The sequence below is a fragment of the Rhodnius prolixus genome, unplaced genomic scaffold (genome assembly GCF_049639745.1).
Source record: "Rhodnius prolixus isolate KJV_2025 unplaced genomic scaffold, Rpr scaffold_2, whole genome shotgun sequence".
Classification (NCBI taxonomy): domain Eukaryota; kingdom Metazoa; phylum Arthropoda; class Insecta; order Hemiptera; family Reduviidae; genus Rhodnius; species Rhodnius prolixus.
In genome coordinates this window covers 45,429,835-45,449,420 of record NW_027411592.1, presented here as the reverse complement: position 1 = coordinate 45,449,420, position 19,586 = coordinate 45,429,835, and the positions used below count along the sequence as shown (strand labels likewise).

The 19,586-nt window shown below is 35.4% G+C and overlaps 2 protein-coding genes across 10 annotated transcripts in view; both read right to left on the bottom strand.

Moving 5' to 3' along the window:
* Ddr (discoidin domain-containing receptor 2) overlaps positions 1 to 19,586 on the bottom strand; it is a 671,237-nt gene that overhangs the window by 643,836 nt on the left and 7,815 nt on the right. The gene's annotated exons all lie outside the window — the stretch shown is intronic.
* On the bottom strand, positions 751 to 6,890 carry LOC141449749 (uncharacterized). Of its 3 annotated transcripts, none has more exons than XM_074119484.1 (5): positions 6,743 to 6,890; positions 5,692 to 5,971; positions 4,276 to 4,577; positions 2,203 to 2,513; positions 751 to 1,221 (listed from the first exon to the last, which is right to left on the bottom strand). In XM_074119484.1, exons 1-5 carry the CDS (start codon positions 6,743 to 6,745, stop codon positions 759 to 761), a joined length of 1,359 nt encoding a protein of 452 aa, XP_073975585.1. In that variant the 5' UTR covers positions 6,746 to 6,890; the 3' UTR covers positions 751 to 758. The 3 variants fall into 3 exon arrangements, with proteins under 3 accessions (XP_073975585.1, XP_073975586.1, XP_073975587.1); XM_074119485.1 differs by having other exon boundaries at positions 4,276 to 4,472; XM_074119486.1 differs by lacking the exon at positions 6,743 to 6,890 and having other exon boundaries at positions 5,727 to 5,865.

The window sequence follows — 19,586 nt, the reverse complement described above, 5'->3', positions numbered from 1 at the left end:
TTTAGATCAGTTAGGTTAGGATATCTTAAGCGAGGAGTGGAATATCGAGTACACTCCTCCAGAGTGAATGTAGAAAGCGTGTATGTATTATTAATAAGCGTGTAATGTAGTAAGAACGTATTTATTGGTATGAATGTACTTGCTGGTATAAATGTATTTATTAGTAAAAATGTATTTATTGGTATGAATGTAACTACTTGCTGGTATAAACCTATTTATTAGTAAGGATGTATTTATTGGTATGAATGTAACTACTTGCTGGTATAAACCTATTTATTAGTAAGGATGTATTTATTGGTATGAATGTACTTGCTGGTATAAATGTATTTATTATCATGAATGTATTTATTGATAAGAATGTATTTTCTAGTATGAATGAATCTTCTGGTATGAATGTATTTATTTAGTTAGTGCTTAGGTAATGGTTTCGTAAGCAATCTCCTGATACTAGCTAGAGAATGGCGCGAAATGTTAGGCTGACTTCTCCCAGTCGTCGGATGCGATGGTAAAGAGAGTAAGTCAAGACCATAATACCATACCTCCTTAGCTCCCTCCGCCTTTGACCATTCAAAGGCGTTGTTTCGGATGCTGGGTATTTTGGGCAAGCGCCATTCTAGCTCGAGTGGAAAGGAAAGAGTGTGAGGCGCTAATAACCTCGCAGTTGATGCGCCGAAAAAAAAAAAAAAATACGTATTTTAAGCAGTTTAATACTGTAATTTACAAAATAGCTTACATTAATTAATAAATAAATAAAAGCATTATTTTTTAAGCATGAAGTTGTATTCATCGAGTAAGATACACAGTTTCTCCTTAGCACCATCGAAATCACAGCTTGTCATACGTTCATTTTCATACCAATGTAAAAATGCTCTCTTTTGTAAGAGAGTTGTATAATTATTGTAAGTCTTTTCCCAAATATTTTTCAATGCCAAATTAGTGCTTAGTTTGCAAGCAGTATTTCCAGCCTTTGGCATATTGTTTTCATCCAGGTGATATGTGTTTTTCTGACTTACACACACATTGACGCCAGTTTGTAGCCCACCATTTAGTTGCCTTAAATAATTACCTGCACACTCTTTAGCTTTGAAATAGTTTAAATTTCCACGATAGATCATGCAAGTCCCTAGATTTGGAGTTTTTTCAATATTTGGGCAATTGATCAATTGATTGATTTCAGTGAAGCAATCGATTGTAAGTTCATGTTCATACCACTTATCATACCTGAAGTACAACGTTAATTAATTATCCCTTAATTATTTACAATTTACACTATTATGAAAGTTCTGTCACAAGCACAAAGTTTATTTATGAAGTTCTCTTAAACTTTTCACCGAAAAAAGTAACTTGATTTTCCCAATTTATAACTTTTAAAGTAAATTCAAAGTAATAGCATTACCCTGCTTGGCTATAAGATTTTTAAAACGATAATTTTTAATCAATATAAGTTGAGAAGTATATGATTTTTTTAAGGGTAATCTTTTATTCACACTCGAATTTAATTCATTAAAAATAACAATAACAATGCATCTTTAACATGGCTTCAGAAGGACATGAACTGACAAGCAGAGGAAACTAAGTGTCCTTATGTATCATAACATCAGAACTTACCACGTAAGCTCGAAAGGAAACGGAAAGAAATAAGTGAAAAAGATAGGAGACGCTAATGACCGCAGAAGTCGATGTGCCCGGGAAAAAAGCATCAGCACTCCAATTCTACTGACTGTCCGGCATTAGATTTTAGAATAGTAACGTTTGGCACTTTAATTTGGCACCCCCAAATGGGAAACTTGAAATTAGTTTTATTAAGAATATTTAATAATAATTGAAGGTGCATAGTATTTTTATTTAGTTAGGAATAAAACAGGTCTCTTAGTGACTTTAAATACTGATTGTTTCGAACGAAAGAGGTTATTTAAGCACTTCTTCTATTAGCCTTGCAATTTATTTAACAACGAAGTTATTAAGTGGAAACGTCCAGAATACATCACTGGACAGTGTCCTTCAAGAAGCTCCTAGGAAGAGAAAATCTAAGGGCCAGCAGCTGGATTCGAACCCGGGATCTCCACGTGGGAACCAATAGGCTAACCGCATAGCTAATCCCTTCCCTGTCCATTAGTTAAATAAAACAAAGAAATAGTTACTTATTAATTTCTATTACCTAAGGCTTGTATAATAAGTTCACTCTAAGTGAGCATAATTTACCTGTAAGTTTTCTTTGATGTAAATGGACTGTAGGAAAACGAAGAATATCTTAGATTCTTTGTTGGATGCAAAAGAAACCGAAGATCTCTTAAACTTATCAACCCTTCTGATATCTCCTTAAAACGAGTACCTATCGTTAGATTACTGACTAATTGTGCAATTATATTATTTACAGCCTCAAATCCATTGCTAGATCTCCTCATTGGTGTAAGAGCATTGAATAACGCCTGGTTATCAATCAGCATTATGCATGAATTGTCATTCATCTTGTATTCATGCAGTGCACAATTATATGGTTCAACAGTAGTTGCCTAAAAAAACATATTTTTGAAATTTTAAAATAAGGATTTAAAAAATTAAAAACGATAAATTTGTAAAAATTATTGATTATTTTAAACGGAAAGCCTGAAGTTAACTTATCTTTAGTTTTAAGTTTATTTTTCGATTCAGGGGGCGAATGAAGATGGTCAATGCTAAGAAAGATGGTGTTCCATGATGGTTAAGTTAGCGGTTATTTAAGTAACGCAAGGAAGGAGCTTGGATTATGCGAGTATCCGATGCTTTGAATCAGATTATTCATATTGATAAATATACTTTTAGGAGCACCTTAAAGGCCATACAGTCGGTAGAACTATGTTTTAGTAGAAGGGCTAATGTGCTATGAGTTTATGTTGAAATGGAAACCAACCTCTAATACAAAACTGGAAGGATTTAGCTACTAACTAGAAAAAAACAAATGTTTATATCAGAATTCGCAATCCAGAAATGGAATTTTTATAAAACTGCTATCTTTTGACCATTTTCTTGAAATCGGTGCAAAGATTTCCTTTGAATTAAGCATGCAAGCTTTTTGTTCTTACTAAAAACTATATTTTTCATTTGTAGACGTTTCTGACAAAATTCTAATTTCAAGAGATTCTGGAAAACACTTTTGACAATTATAAAGTGTACTTAATGACATTAAATAATAGCATATTTTTTTACAATATCATGTTAATGCTATTAATTTAATTTCCCGTTCCTGTTACCACTAAACCACCAAATATTTGTGGAAGATTAATATTTTGGTACAGGACTTTCAATCGATAGAGATGTTACTGTTTGAGAAGTGTAAAGGTGTATTCGTGAATCATAAGATAAGATTCTAATAGGGGGCCCTTAAGGCCTAGGCCACTGCGACCCAATTGGATCTATTGTGGCTCCCCTAATCTAGAGCTCGCCCTCTAGACCCGTTCGTTTAATCAGACTCTTAATTGTGGAGAGCAGCTCCTGGGTAAAGCTCACAGGCCTTGGTTTTTCTTCCCCGAGAAATAACATCCTTAGCCATACGAGCCCCTCACACTGACACAACACGTGCAGTGCCGTTTCCTCCTCTTCCTGACAGAACCTACAGAGGCTATCATCTTCCAGGCCCATGCGATGCATGTGCTTTCTGAGCCTGTAGTGGCCGGTTAATAGGCCTACAATTATCCTTATAGTCCCACGGCCTTGACGGATTAATTCTGCCGTCAGCCTTGGCGAATAGCCTTTAATGAACTCCTTCGCCTGTCTCTGCCTAGTGGTGGCAAGCCACCACTCTTGAGACCTACTCTGCATCCATAAGTTAATGGCCGCAGTCTTCACATACTTCGGAACCCCAAAATAGGGCTCCGGGCCAACGAAGTGTCCCGCAGGCCTTCCCGGGCCAATAAATCTGCCGCTTTGTTTCCCTTATGTCCTGAATGACCAGGCACCCACACTAGAAAGACCTTATTTCGGTCACTAATTTCATTCAGGGCACCCAGATAGTCCCATACTAGCCTTGAATTGACCTGGTATGAAGCGATAGATCGCAGAGCCGCCTATTCGTGAATTATACGAAATAGGCTTTGCTTGGTACAATACTCGTATATTGGACAGTAAATGTTATGCATCAGAATTACAAACTTCATAAAAAAAAAAATCCTCGAAATTTGTACGTCAAAGGTACAGAAAGATTATGAAAATTGTTAAACATAAGTTGACTCGAGAAGTGAAGCAATAAATTGACGGCGTAATGTAAAAAAACAAACAAACTAATACTGTGTAATTAACCTGCGGTGTTGGGAATAGAGTCACTTGTAACTGGACCAAATTCTTGTAATAAATACGTAAAGTATTCAATAATGCAGCAGTCAGACCGCTGCCAGTTCCGCCTCCTAGCGAATTGATAATGATAAATCCTTCTGGAAGGTCACATTCTTCCAACATTCTTCTGATTCTTTCACAAATTCTAGGTCTCATCATGGAAGCTGTTGACATAAATCCTCTAGCGAACAAATTGCCACAACTGTCGTCAGAAGTTAGAAAGTTAGAACTCATGTACAAACCATGGTCATACAGTCTTTTGAATCTTCCTAAAATTTGATAGTTACATTTTAATTTTAAACCTAATTAAGTTTTAGCAGATAGGGGTGGAGCTGGATTTAAACGGCAACTGTCCTACCTTTAGATATTCTGATATAAATAGATCAAGTAGCTCGAACTAGTTGTAGAAACTTTCATCAAAACTTACAGTCTCATTCCAAACTTCGTGAACGTCATTTATCGTTACATTCCAGATCATTCTCCAACGCGAATAAATCGCTGGTAGTATCGCGATTTTTAGCTCTTCAGACGCTAAGAAGTTAATCCTAATGTTAGCGCTGGGTAACTTCTCCCCAAAGTAAGTGAGTGGGTTATAATGTCAATATTTATTTATTTTTTTAATGATTTAAGGCGCGTCAACATCTAAGGCTGGAAACATAGTGGAGCGGCGAGCAAAGCGGCGAAATCAAACACAAGTTAACATATGTAACCGCGCATAGTGGCGAGCAAAGTGAAGATAGAGCAACGCTATCTATTGAGATTGTTTGATTTCGCCGTTTTGTTCTTCGCTATCATCGCCGCTTTGCTCGCCGCTCCACTATGTTTCCAGGCGCCCGGAGCTTTTTTCAGTGTACTGCCGGCCTCCGGACAGTGTCCTCTCGTTACAGACAACACTGAGTGTTGTCCTCTCGGACAGTGAGCTGTAAGAAGCTCCTAGGAAGAGAAAATCTAAGGGTTAGCAGCTGGATTCGAACCTGGCACCTCCGCGAGGGAATCCAATACGCTAACCGCATACCTAATCCCTTCCCTATATAATGTCAATATTATTGTCATTATTACTAATAGTTAACGCTGACAGAACTTTAAAAATAATTAAATATTTAAAAAAAAGTTAATTGGTATCAAAACATTTTACAGAGCTGATCAATTTTGCTCAATCTGATCAATATTTTCAGTTCTGAGTACAGGTAAAGCAATTATAAATTTGCAGCCTCGATCATCTAACTTCTTTTAGATGTTTGCGATTACATTTTTTTGAAATGATCTTTTAATAACGGATATTTTAGTGATTTAATAAAAACAAAATATTCTAAAAAAGGAGGCCATTAAAATTAGCTTAATAAAAATATCAATTTGGTCCTTCAAAACCGCCAACAAGCTCACCTATAGTTTCCGGATCCGGATCAATCAATACTGACCTGCCATAAAATTTACCATCACGCGTTTCTTGAAATATTGGTTCATAATTTCCATTCGTTTTTTTACAATCTATTCCTATCAGTATTTCTGGACACATTTCGCTAATGGGACTAAAATCCCAATCGTTTGGACAAGGTAGCTGTGTTCCGTCAATGGCAATATTGTGTTCAGTGCTCATTAGCCGCCATAAAGGGTCTGCAACTTGAACACCTGTCTGGCCAAGGTGTAAAGTAATGATTTCCTTCTGAAATGACGAATACAGAATATTTGAATTTTCATAAAACAATAAACTGTAATTTTTTACAGAAATAGTTAAAATAAGTTGAGATCAGTAGGTAGATACCGTTGTGTTAGTGGCTGCATTGCTGTCGAACCCCGGGCATTAACGGCACCCAGCCATGGTTATTTTTTTGAAAATTTCTAAACTTTTATTTGTAGACTTTATGCATTTCGACCATTTCAATTTTCCCGAACCGTAATATACCCTAGAAACATATATTTATGGACGAGAAAGTATGACGCACTTTCCAGCTGACAAGATGCAAACGTTGTTTTCGTATCCGGTCCTACGAATTCCTTACCACGCTCTTGATTGAAACAGAAAACCTAATTTTCGAATAGAGAAAGAAGCACAAGTTATGTAGTAAATGAAGTTTCGACTTATGTAACAATGTTATCATTTTGTTTAGTAAGTAACGTTTAATTTAATGTGACGTCACAATTTTTAAGTATTATAAATTTGCTACTTCTCTTTTTTAAAAAAAATAGGTATCATTTCGATAGAATTTTAAGAAATATCAACCTAGAGTTTATTTCCTTGAATTTTACATTTCATTTTCGAAATGAAGGCAGCACTTTTTGTTTATTTTAGCCCTGGCCATTAAAGCAGTTGACACAGACAGAAATAATAGAAATATAGACGAAATTAAATGTAGGACCAAAACCAAAAATTTGAATTCACTGTATTTACAAATTATCTTTTTCTCTTCCAAAACTTTAAAATTTATAGACTCACCATGATTTGTTAAAAAAATAAAACTAAAAAAATTTGGAAATTTGTAAGAAAAACTAAATGAACTATTGAATTGCTGAAATTTTACATAATGTCCTGATTTAGAATTTTGGTTTCTATGGATACTAAGATTTGTTATCGGATATTAATTCCAGCATGTTTAAAAAATACTCCGTCTACAAAATCTTGGTAAATTGGACTTAGAATCTAAGCTAAAAGAAGAGCATTATTATTTTTAGGAAAAAATGTTGAAATTTAATAATAACTTAAGTAATATTTAAATAATCAAGATTAGTAATAATTAGTAATTAGTAATATTTGACCGGAAGAAACCAATTTGAGTTCCCTTGAATCAGAAAATGTGAAGAAAAAAAAAAAATTTAATAATCACAGAAAAGTTGAAGTATAAATTTGATCTTTGAACCCACCAGGGGGCGCACAATACGTACTTTGTGATCAAAATACCTTAACTAAAAGTACCACTTTATAAATTAAATTTTGTACTTTTTTAAAAATTTTCTATAAGTCTTGTGAGTTTCCATACCAGAGACTTTATTAAGACAAAATTTAAATATTTTATACGCCGCTACTTATTAAAAACAAATCCGTAAAACCTCGATTTGTAATTATATTGTAATAACAGTAAATCCTAAACGATTCAACTAACAGAAACAAGCGTTATCTTCACTACAAGTTCGTATTTGTGTTTGGAAATGTGTTCCCAGGCGAATAATACAAACTGTATTTTATATAAAACAAATTAATGCTTTACCTTACTATGATCTAACAAATCGTTTTCACAGAATTAATTAAATCAAAAGGCAAGAGTTGTGGTGTCGGATGAGTTATGTAGCTGGTGAATGGTTGTTCTGCTGTCTAAAGCAAACCTAATAAACATTATGCCAATTCCACAACTACTTTGTGCCACTAACTTCTCATACTTTGCTCGCAGATATCCTTAATTAAAACAAATATAATTATCATTCCTTCACTTTGTACTTAGATAGGAAACAATTTCTTCCTTAATGCATCCAAATCACATCGTAATGTTACACGTGTAACATTAGAAGAATTTCACTTGATTTTTTTTACTTTTTATTGCTGCTCTTGAGATATTATTTATTTATTTATTTTTTTTGATCGGGAATCTCACCCGAAAATTTGTTACATATTTGTATAGGTGCCACAATGGGTTAGACAATACAGTTTTTTAGAAAAATCTCTCAAACGGCAGTACCATTTCTTCTGCTTGTTCGGAGCTACGCCTTTGTTTGCTGCAGTCCTTCCTCCTGTTTATTGATGCAGCCTTCCAGTTCTTTACACGTGATAAAGACTGCAGCGTACTAAGTTACCCATTGTACCATTACGGCGTCTATTTCTCCGTATTATCTTGATGCGAATTATTGGTCATCTAATCATTTGCCATGATGGAATCCTGTTCTTTTGCTTCAGGTCAAGAGCTCCGAAAATGGGCCTCTCACAAGTTTAGAGTATCTTCCTCTCGAAGCGTAGTAGAGTATTTTGGTCTGCTTTAAAGATAACGCACGCCTCGGAACTGTACAACAGTACAACTGTACGAAATAGGCGCTACGGTAGCCGAGCGAGACCTGTAAAGCTAATATGTATTGTGGTACTGGGTTCGATTCCCGGTTTCAGGCCTTGGATTTTATTTAATGGTTAATAAAAGAAATCTACAGTAAAGTATCTTTGCTAGTCGCCTCCGTCTACGACACCTAATTGGTAGTTGGACATTAAGCCCCGCCTGAAAAAATAGGCATAACTTTACTTTACGACAGTAAGAAATGGAAAGCAAGTGGCGATTTCGCATTTTCGATCCCAATTTTAACACTTTTTGCTGAAAGATCTAATCTTTTCTTTACTTGTGAGAACCTCGCTGTGACCTACAGAATAGAGTTGCAGTGATTCGCTAAAAGTGTTTGCTTCCAGTCCTTACAATCCAAAATACTACGAATCCTCTTTGCTCCTTATTATATTCCAACAAAACTTTACTTAAAGACGCATCCAATCCTCATGTATTCATCCAGTCTCATAAAATTCAGAAGATTTTTATCCCAACCTTTTTCTAGAACAGTTTATTTTTCCCAGTACACTCACAAGAAACTAAAGAACAGAACAGGACATCCATCGCTAGCCCCACGCACTTTACCTGTTATTACTAAAGTTTTACCATAAATAAATCATTAGTTTGACCGATGGTAGAACAAAACAATTAATCATTAATAACTGGCTCTCTCAATTAACTGAACTGAAATACCTTTAAACTTTTCAATGTATATACATTCTTGCTTTAATCGATTTTGGAATAAAACAAAAAACTAAGAACGACAAAGATAACTTATCCAAAACAAGTGTTTAACAAGTTCATGCCCATCTATCTAAATATATATATATATAGTATCAAATATCAATAAAAAATAAAAGAATGGTTGGTACAAAGATATGGCATTCTGCCAGCTATGGCTACATTCATCTTCCTATAATGGTACAATTATAATCGCCTATTTTATATATTGTTTCCAACACATTTAATGATATATAGATTTTTAGATATATTATCTAGATTAATATGTCCTTATACATTATTTTCTGTGTTCTAGTCTCATGTAATGTGATAATTTATTAAATTTCTATTTTAAAAAAATTATTTTCTTTTTTATAATTGTTCGTAAAAATGTTACTTTTTATTCCACTTAGCTATTCTCTTGATGTAAACCACCAGAGCAATCTGACAACAGACATCATAACCAAAAATGAAACCAACATCAACTTGCTTCCTCAACAAATCAGCAATACATATCCGCATTGATTTACATCTACTGTACAGAAATGCTTCGCATTATTTCTCATTCAAAAATTTATAGAACTCCTACTTCTCCCCGATCGCACGGATAAATACTTATAGCAATAACAAGTTCATGCCCATCGTCTGCTTCCTGCGGAATGCTGGACTGCACCGTGACAAGCATAAACGAGTAGCTTTAATCTGCGAAATACTGGCTACCCCAGTGATCTTTTTGGTGGAACAACCGTACATATCCGAAACTCCTTCACCCATTTCCCGCAGTTAGCTTTATGTAAAATCCCATTTCATTTCCCACCTCCTCTGATTTACAAACCTCATCACCTCTCTTTTTTATTGCCTCTCTTTACTCCTTTCAAATTACCTTAATATTTAAAATCTTTTTATATCAAGCTTCCAAACCGTTAGTCCAAGATTTATCTTGGTGGCTATTACAGTGACAAGTGGCCAACCAACGGTCAGGCAAGCGAATGTCGACGCCAAGAGGTCAAAAATGCTTCTATATCCTTACTAAAAAACTCCTTCATTATATGTTCTTCCGCATCATCTTCCTATTGGCCCCACAGCCCAAAAAGAATATCTTCCTGTAATCCCTGATATCACTAATCATATAAGCAACCTGCGGACCAAAGCCCTCCTATACTCACACTCCACGTCCTCTTTTTACTTAAACCACATAAACCTTCAATATTCACAGATTCTGTCGACCAGAAAGTGTTCGACCAGAAGTTGAAAAAAACATCAATCCCACAGATCATCAGATGTCGCCAAGATACCGCTCAAGTGCCCTGGCGAGCTCGACTTAGCAGTGAATCATTAAAACAAAATAATCCAGCGATTTTCTACGTATCAACATGTTCTTATTATTATTTTTTTTTTATATAATCACTGAAGAGTCTTCTAATTATTCCTAGCCGCTTCCTTTACACACCTTACGGCAAAGAATTAGGATAGTAGAGAAATGAACAAGTTAAGAAATACGTTCAAAAGAGAACTGGCGCACTTCAGAACTCCCTTGTTCTTATCCAAATCCAACAGCTCCTAGAGGAAGCCACGAGGAGCCTCTTTCCTTTCCAGGTGGCTCTCCTCCAGTTCATTGTGATAACGCTATCTGGGCCAAATCTGACAGAGAAAAAGGGTAACTTATGAAACTTCCTACTGAAAGTGTGCGAACCCCACCCTCTTTCTCGCAGATCCATCTTTCATTTCTTCAGTAAGTTCTTTTTTGACAGCCTTATCTCTACCAACTAAAGTATTCAATCTCCGACGTGAAACATGTCAAAGAAATCTTCCCTTTGATTAAATGTCCTGGCTTTGATCGTTTCAGAACTATTCGCTTTCTTACACAACGTGGAATTTCAATTCTATTTCAAAAAATTATCCCCTAATCACCTATTTCTCGGCAAACACATTTATCTTACAGCCCCCATTTACGGAAAACACATACACACAAAGATCATTCTGAAAACATAATCCTAAAATGGAGAATCATTAATCTAGGGACCCAGATGCCCTGTATCATAGAGTCAGCCGACAGACGAACACTTTTCATCATGGGATTGCCGTCTCTCCGCACTATCAAAAATCGATGTTAAATATTTAAATCCAGACTTTCCAATCCTCCGTTACTCACATAATCAGTTGATACCACTCTTTTTGAAAAAAAAAAACAAAGCACCGCCTGTAGAGCAAGTGGCCTAGAGACCATTCAACTTAATTTTTTAGGGAAGCATTAGTTAAAACTAGAAATATAAATAGTCAAAATGCACTTGGACAAGTGGGTATCATTTTTGGGTTCAGTTGTGAATAAGTACACGTTGAATCAAAATCCATTTTCCCTCAACAAAAGAGGAGAGAAATTTAAATAAGACCAAAATTTTGCAAAGAAAAAAAAAACAAGAGTGAATCTAACAACATTAAGTAACAAAGGACAAATTCAATTAGTTTTGTTTAGTGTATAAGGGTGTGTTGACAAGACAGACGAAGATGAATTCACGTAGAGGTAAAGCAGCGGCAGTGATGTGAAATTGCACCAAGTTTTAGAGAATGTTAATGTATGTTGAAGTGAAGGGAGTGTTCTAGCTAATGAGTTTCTACATCTCTTCGGCGAGTGACGTGCGCATTTCTGGGATGTACACGTGTGTGCATGTTGAGTGTGCTTCTGGGTAGAGCTGACAACAGCACAAAGCTATCCGCACCGTCCAGTTTTACATTCATGCTTACTATACACTGATGTACACGCACTGAGAACTGTATAGTTACAGGAGAAGGTCCAAAACTCTGGCTACTTCTATTCACTGATTCCCTTGGATTTATATTCTAGTCTTGAATGACCAAACAGGATGAATTAGGTCCTAGAAATCCCTAGCTTAGGTTCAACTCACAGCACCATGTTAACCCTAGCTTCGAACCCTAGCTTCAACAACTTCCAACACTCAGACACTTGGATAGTTCACCTTAGACGTCTCTCTACTCTCCGTTTATTAGTATGAGAGCTTTTGTACTGCCCACCTGCTGAAATGTAAAATATGGCCCCTCTTCTTGTATTAATGGACCAAGCACATGTATTTATACAGAGTTTGTGGGTGTTGTACATGTGTTACACTCTTTGGCTGGAGTATAGAATCTATTCACCTGCATTCCATTAATGTTGAACAACCCTTTTCAATCCCAGGACGCTCAGATCATTTGTATCAGTCTTCACATAGGAGTAAAAATTGATTTTTCTTTGTAACTAATGAAGTTGTAGTGTTGATCTTTGTAATTATTTATGTAGACGATACTAATATGTTAAAATATTATTTACATAATTTGTTGCTCCTTTTTACATTATTTATGTATTTATGCTTAAACTCACTAAACAAACAAATCACACAACGATTAGATCAGATTCTGGAAAAGTTTATTTTCTTAAAAAAATCAAAGGAAATGAAAAACTAACTTAAAGACCTTAAGGATTAAAATAGCGGGGCACCGCAGCCATAAGAGGCTTATTGGGCCTTTTCTCTTTGGATCTAGTAGACGAAACCTCCCCTACTAAAGAGTTTGATGACTTTCCCTACTAGATCTCTTTGCGCTACTATCCAACTCCATTGGCCTCAAAGATCCAAAGGTTTCATAGCTCAAGGAACATCAAGGAAGAGGCAGTTTCCTCCTCTTCCTGACAGAATCTGTACAACGGATCCGAGCTAATAAGCCCCACCTTGTACAGATGTTTCCTGAACCTACCATGCACTGTGAATAGGCTTGTGATCAGAGTAATCTGATTTCTGCCCAAGTGCAAAGTCACTTTGGCTCTTTGTTTTACACAACCAAGGCATCATAGACTTGCTGTGTTTGACCCTAGGACACTTCACCAAGTTCTTTTCATGTTCTCTCCAGATCCAGTTTCTGGGAGCCACACGAACTGTGCACCCTGGTGATTGACTTAAGGACCTTAACCAAGATATTAATTGCTACACTGTCAATGTTAAGAGAACTCATTATATAAATGTCTTCATTGAAAAAATTCTTGGATAAATAAGTTCGAAGCGAGAAAGTCCTCAGGTGTTGAGAAGCTAAGACAACTTGAACAGAAATGTTTGGTAATTTCATCTTAATGCATGATGTAAATAGATTCTGATAATTAAAGATAATACTATCTTCTTTTATTATCAAACATAGAGGTGATTCCTTGCACTCGAACTTTACAAAAATTCAAACTTCTTAATATCAGTTTTAAGTATGAGTTACAAAGTATACGATTATTTTGAGATTTTAATAAAATTAATTGGTGACCTATGTGAATAGATGACGTTATTGGACAAGCCTACTCATGAATCCCGAGTCTGCTTTGGCATAAGTGTCACAACCACTGGTTTTTGGAGTCGAAGACGGTGTGGAGGAACCAAGCAGAAAAAAATCTTTTGAAGAAATTGGAAAAGGCTGCCGGAATGGAACTAGATGTGTCCGAAGGGAGTCTCGCACTGCCTTAAAGATCACGCTAGTGAAAGGAAATTAATATATATATAAAATAAAAAATTAATATAAGTCAGCTTAACTCATTAATATAAAGAAAATAACTAAGATTTTATTTTATTTTTTTAAAGTAAGGGATTATATCAATTTTTTTTTCACCTTTATTTAGAGGGAGATTAACTTTGAGTAAAAGCCTCAGATAAAATAAAAATTATCCTACTTTATATAATTTAAGTATTTAAAACAGTACTTAAAGATAAACCATTCCAACAGATTCTGGAATTTAAAGCAAACAGTATGAAGAATGAGAGAGGTAATGACTGCACAAGTGAGGGAACAGAATGCAGAGAACCAAATTACGTCTACCACAAATCCAATCCCTACCCCCAACTAACGGCAGAAAGTTGCCAGTTTTATACTTGCGGTCTGCGTAGTAACTCCCTTACCGGTGGGCCAAAGTCCGTATAAAATATTAATTGATACCATCCACGGATTAAGTAAAACCTACATTCTAATCCGGGCAGGGTTTGCAACGTGTGGCAGTTGCAACGATGGTGTGGCTTGGTGTATATCGTTGGACCTCTCTCTGTAGAGTCTGGGATTTGGAAAGCTGGACAGCACAAGGACTTTTCTCCCCTGAACCTGAACATCCCCGCTTCAACACTAAACTGAACCCAAGGCTGTTCAGACAGAGATGATGGTGTGTTAGTGAAGGGCTATAGGACAGAAAGAGCCCTTATTATACAGTATTTTGACTGTGGGTTTATTTTTAGTGGCCAGTAAATCACCACCATGGGAATGGGTTTGTATGTCCCAGAGAGTGAGCTTGTAGGACCCAGTGGAGATTACTTCCGGCCCAGTTGCTGTATTGCACAATTTTACATATTTTATATTAATGTGAGAACGCTAACAACCCATGTGAGTAGATATATTTTTATCCTAACCAAAGATTAGTGCCTAAAAATAATCTTCAGCTCACCATATGAATACTGTTCGGCCATTTACAAATATACCCAGTTTTAATAGTCCACCACCGCCCAAGTACCAGCAGCTTTTAGTTAAATATAGAAAACATTATTTACCCATAAGCACCATTTAATATACTTAATTAATGCTTTACAATTTTTTTTTTTTTCTTTTAAATTGGTTTAATGTATTTATGCTGCTTACATCACAAGTTAGTGCATTTCCAGGAAGACCCGTGGACTTTGAAACAAATAGTTCAAACTTCTGTGCGGCCGAAATTCTTCTTTAAGAAATATAAAAAAAAAATCTTTGCACTGAAAATAAGATTAATGGAGAGGTGAATATTGAGTGGATAAGCCCCAAAAAGCTTAATAAGCTACTCCAGTGTAATGGTTTATAGGGGTACGTTGGTTTTTCGCAAGGTATTGTGGCGTGAAAGTGAAGCTAAACTCAAATCATCGCACACATCATCTATCTTTAGGTACATATTTTGGAAGTGTTAGAGCTGTTAGTGCAAGAGTTCTTATGGAAGGTTAATCGAAAGGACAGAAAACTATCTAAAATAACCTCTTTTTTGTTTATATTTTTCCTAATATTTTGCAAAAGTAAAGTAAAATTTGAGCTCCACTGCAGCCAAAGCTAAGAAGTAATGTGGTACTTGGTTCGATTCCCATCTTGACCTTGGAGGAGCTAAGCCTATCTAAAATAATAATAAGTAAATAAAATAAATTAGACGAATTAGTGTTTTTTCTTTTGAGGTTTGTGTATAATTGTAAATGAAAAATAATTAATCTTCTCTGATTTTTATTTTTCTTAAAGAAGAATTTCGATCACATAGATTTTTTAATCGTATATTTCAAGGTCTTCAGCCAATCATGGAGAGTGCTAAAATTTCTGAAGAGTTTTCTCAAATAGTTTTATGGATAAAAGAAAACAGGAACCATAATAAGCTTTTGGCCATAATTATCTATTGTACTTTTATTGGCGTTTGTAAAATAATCAAGTTGGGATTCGCCCAAAATTACTCGTATAATTACAGTATACGTAATTTGCCTGCATCAGTGTCAAAAATAATTCTCTTTGCAAATCTTCTAGGTTTAATTAAGCTCACGTTGTTGCTAATCGGTAAAAATTAAATGGAACTCGCTATCGATCGGATACCCAAGTCATTTTTTTTTTTCTCCCTTTATGATAATAAATAAACTGGCGATACAAGGGGTCTTGGCGGTATAGTAGCGTGGCAACAAAGTGGAAGGGAATATTTTGGCGGGTACTGCGGATGGGTGAAGAACGTCTAAGGGAGGAGGTTTGTAAAAGCAAACTTGCAACTCGATACTAAGCTTCTTACCCGCCTAAACTCTAATGGATGCAATTTCCCTACGTTGATCTCTATTCTCTAGGGAATATTGGTGTTAAGATAGTACATGCTCGCGCCCCTTCCGAGGAAATGCACAATGTTAACCAACCATAACCAAAAAACCATGGTTAGAAAAGGCGCTAGCAATTATATTAAGGTAAGGTTTTGTAAATTTTAAACACTGCAAGTCTATATTGTTGTAATCCGCCAAACTGTTATTATAATGCGCTGGTTTGCATCATTTAACTGGTAAGAACATGATTCCATTATTAGGAAATCTCATTTTGTAAACAGTTTAAAGTAATTTTATTTAGAGCAGGTTCTAATTGTTTAGGATCTTGGTGTGATACTGTATTCTTCCTTTCGTCTACATTAAATGACTTCAATTCAATAAAGTTACGAAATAGCTGGTCTAAGAAGAAACCCCATTAATGTCTCCACCTACAAAACCTTGTACACATCCCAAGTTAGAACGCATCGTTCGGCTCTCCTCTCTTGTTTGGAGCTGCGAAATTCTTTATTCCTGATTTTACCCAAATCTGTATCGTTCTTACTCTATAACTTCCATATTTGAACCATTATTTCTGTCTGCTCTCGAAGTTAGTGGATGACACAGATCTAATATTTCTCCTAAGATTACTTATCTATCAGATCAATGGAAGCCATATTTTCTCTTTTATCTTCAGCGGTATTCATGATTTTTATATTGCTGTTCAGTTTAGGATAATGATCCATAATCAGTTTAGTGCCGAGAATTTAATTAAAACTATTATTAATAATAACAACTCTTAATATCTTAGCCCGAATTGGGTAGGATCAGGGTTTCCCTAATGTGAGATTCTACTATTACATTTACTCAGTGGAAGAATTAAAATTTGTCTCAAATTGTAGACGTATGAACCGATTTTTATGGATGAAGTCTCATTCGATTCGAAATTTAATGCAGGCGCTCCCTACACTAGTCTTAAAAGAACAGAACTATGTTAAACAGACGCTAGCGACTACTTAAAAGACTCGTTAGAAGAAAGATCAAAACTCTCTCTGGACATCAAAAGACAGATTTATACTACTATTTTAAAACCCATAAGGGCGTATGGAATAGAGCTGTGGGGTTCAACTAAACGCTCCAATCTTCAAAGGACTCAATCTCTTCAATCTAAAAATACTTCGAACTATTGTAAGCGCTCCATTTTTTGACTCCAACCTGACTATGCTTACTAACATTGCTTTTGTCACTCATGATGCTAAAACTCCACTTCAAACTACAATCTCATATAAATGCTCTAGCTCAAAATCTTTCTTCTAGAACTCTTCCTGGCAACCCGAAAAGACGACTTAAAAGACAGTGGCCTCATGAGTTCCTCTCAAGTGAAGAGAGCGACTAAATGTTTTGGAGTGTTACCACTGGGTAACTTCTCCACTCATTTACTTCTACTGTTCACTGTTATCATTGTTACTTATAGGGCCAACGCGCTGATTGTAGCACAAATAAACGCAAAAAAAAATGTAAATGTAAAAATTTCGGAGTAAGATATACTTTAGAGAGGGTGGTTGCCTCACGTGGGGAAGGCTCCCCTTTAATGAATCCAGTATTCGATTCTATTTTTTCAAGAGACTTTATTTACTTGATTTTTTAAAATTCCAAATTCTTGCTGCCCACACCATATTTCACATATTCGGAATTAATATTTCTTATTATAAAATTTCTTCTTATAATATTTAGATCTATCTATCTTTTAAATTTTACAATTTTTTTGCTTTATATTCCAAAATAACTGAAAACGAAAATCCACTGCAGCAAAACCAGATCAATTTTAATATATTACTCCTTACTCTAATTGCATCCAAATTCTTTAATTACCCAATATCCAAGGAAAACAAAGATATAAATCCTTCCTTACTGTATTGCTATACAAAATTCTGTTTTATGAACAACCTACATCCGTTGCAAAGGAAGGTTCCCAATATTGATGCTCAAATCAAACATAATGCACCATTTCTTCACTCGTTAGCGATCGTTAAGTCTCATTATAAGATTCTCGAAGAACTGCTTCTAAAGAAAATTGACAAAATCCTCTTAATGTTTCCAAAATACTTTACAACCATCGGCTCAGATTTCAGGCCGAGTTTCTTAGTATTACTAGATAATCTTGGTTCTAATGAAAATGATCTCTTCAACAGTTCTGAGAAAACCGACTACCAAGAGCAAAATATGTTGGTTTTTTTTTTTCAAGAGAAGCTTTTAGAGACAGTGACTTCTCTTTCATAAAAGCTAAAACTTCTTTGATGCATCACTCCGCAATGTTGTAACCCTCTTTCCATCAGGCAAACCATAAAATTCAATTTCGTTCATTAAATTTCATTTTAATAACCTCCTTGTGGAAATGAGTGTTGTGGGGATGGAGTTCCATTCCTTTACTATTCTGTGGTAGCAATGTTGGCCGTACCCAAGGCCTTCATCTTCCTTCCACTAACGACCACCTTCTCTTATAGAACAAAGAGATAATTATACGGTATTTAATTAATTTCAATTTTCCGGGAGAAAAATTAAGAAAAGCGTTCTTCTTTTCAGCCAGGGTTATTCTTGTTCTTTAGCGAATGCCGGCGTCAGAAATAAGATTGAGTGTTCCATAACCACCACGGCGGCGTATACCCTAAGTCAAGTAGCTCCCTTCTGTTTGACCTCATTTGTATTCCTTATTTTAATTACCCCATTCTTTCCTGTGGTGAAGGAATTTATGCAATTAATTGCAAGGAGAAATGAATATAAATCACCCACCCTTTAAGAAATAGAAGGGGGGTAACTTCCTTTCAGCAGGATTAAGATATACTAATTAATATCTACAAAAGATTTTCAGCTTCTGAGGGGAAGGAGCTGAATGTTGAGGAGCACCATTTTATGAGGAAAGTTGCAGGGTACGATTTTATTGGCCTGAATTAGTGAATAATATTTGTTATTATAAAATCTGATTTTAGCTGCAGTTAAGCAGGAAAGCGCTATTTATCACGTGGTTGCAGGTTTTTATACCTACTCCTTATGTCATGAATTTATAAAAAAAATAATAGTAATAAATAAATAATAGTAATAATAATTGCAGTAATAATAAAATAATTAGGGAAGGGATAAGCTCAGTGGTTAGCGTATTCTGGATTCCAACGCGGAGATCCCGGGTTCGAATCCACCTTCTAGCCCTTAGAATTTCTCTTCCTTCTTACGGAGATTCTAACAGCTCACTGCCGGTGAAGGGCAGTAACGACACAGAACACTGTCCGGAGGCTGGATGTGCACAGAAAAAATAGTTTTTAGATGAATAGTTTCGTTACAATTATAGTTCATCACTTTTCGGAAAATGAAATGGGATTTTCGACTGCGAAAACACTTGGATATTTGTCGTCGATCCATTATAAATAGCCTAAGATCACTTGTGAGAAACGATTCTTTAATGCCCGCAACAAAACTGCAAATCATTCGCTATCACTGAACAATCTAGTTGGAAATTTGTTCAATCACTTTTTATTAGCAAAATAAAAATTATTGAATCTACAAAAGTTTAAATAAATAATATAGAGAAGCAATTTAAAACTAAAAAAGCAAACAATAAAATCAATATTAGTTGTAAATTCAATTAGATTATTATGGTTGGTTTATTTGAATAATTGGAACAGTATTTTAGATTGTGGAGCGATAAAAAGTTGGTCTTTAGAATGCCTTTAGGACGTGTCCATAGCAGTGGCAATTGTTAAGG

Bases quoted from the DNA above. Each gene is read 5' to 3' on its own strand.
- LOC141449749 (XM_074119484.1), bottom strand. The intron at 4,578-5,691 runs GTGAGCTTGTTG...ATCAAATTTTAG, and splicing joins TCCGGATCCGGAAACTATAG to GAAGATTCAAAAGACTGTAT. The intron at 1,222-2,202 runs GTAAATTATGCT...GTTGTACTTCAG, and splicing joins ACATCAAAGAAAACTTACAG to GTATGATAAGTGGTATGAAC.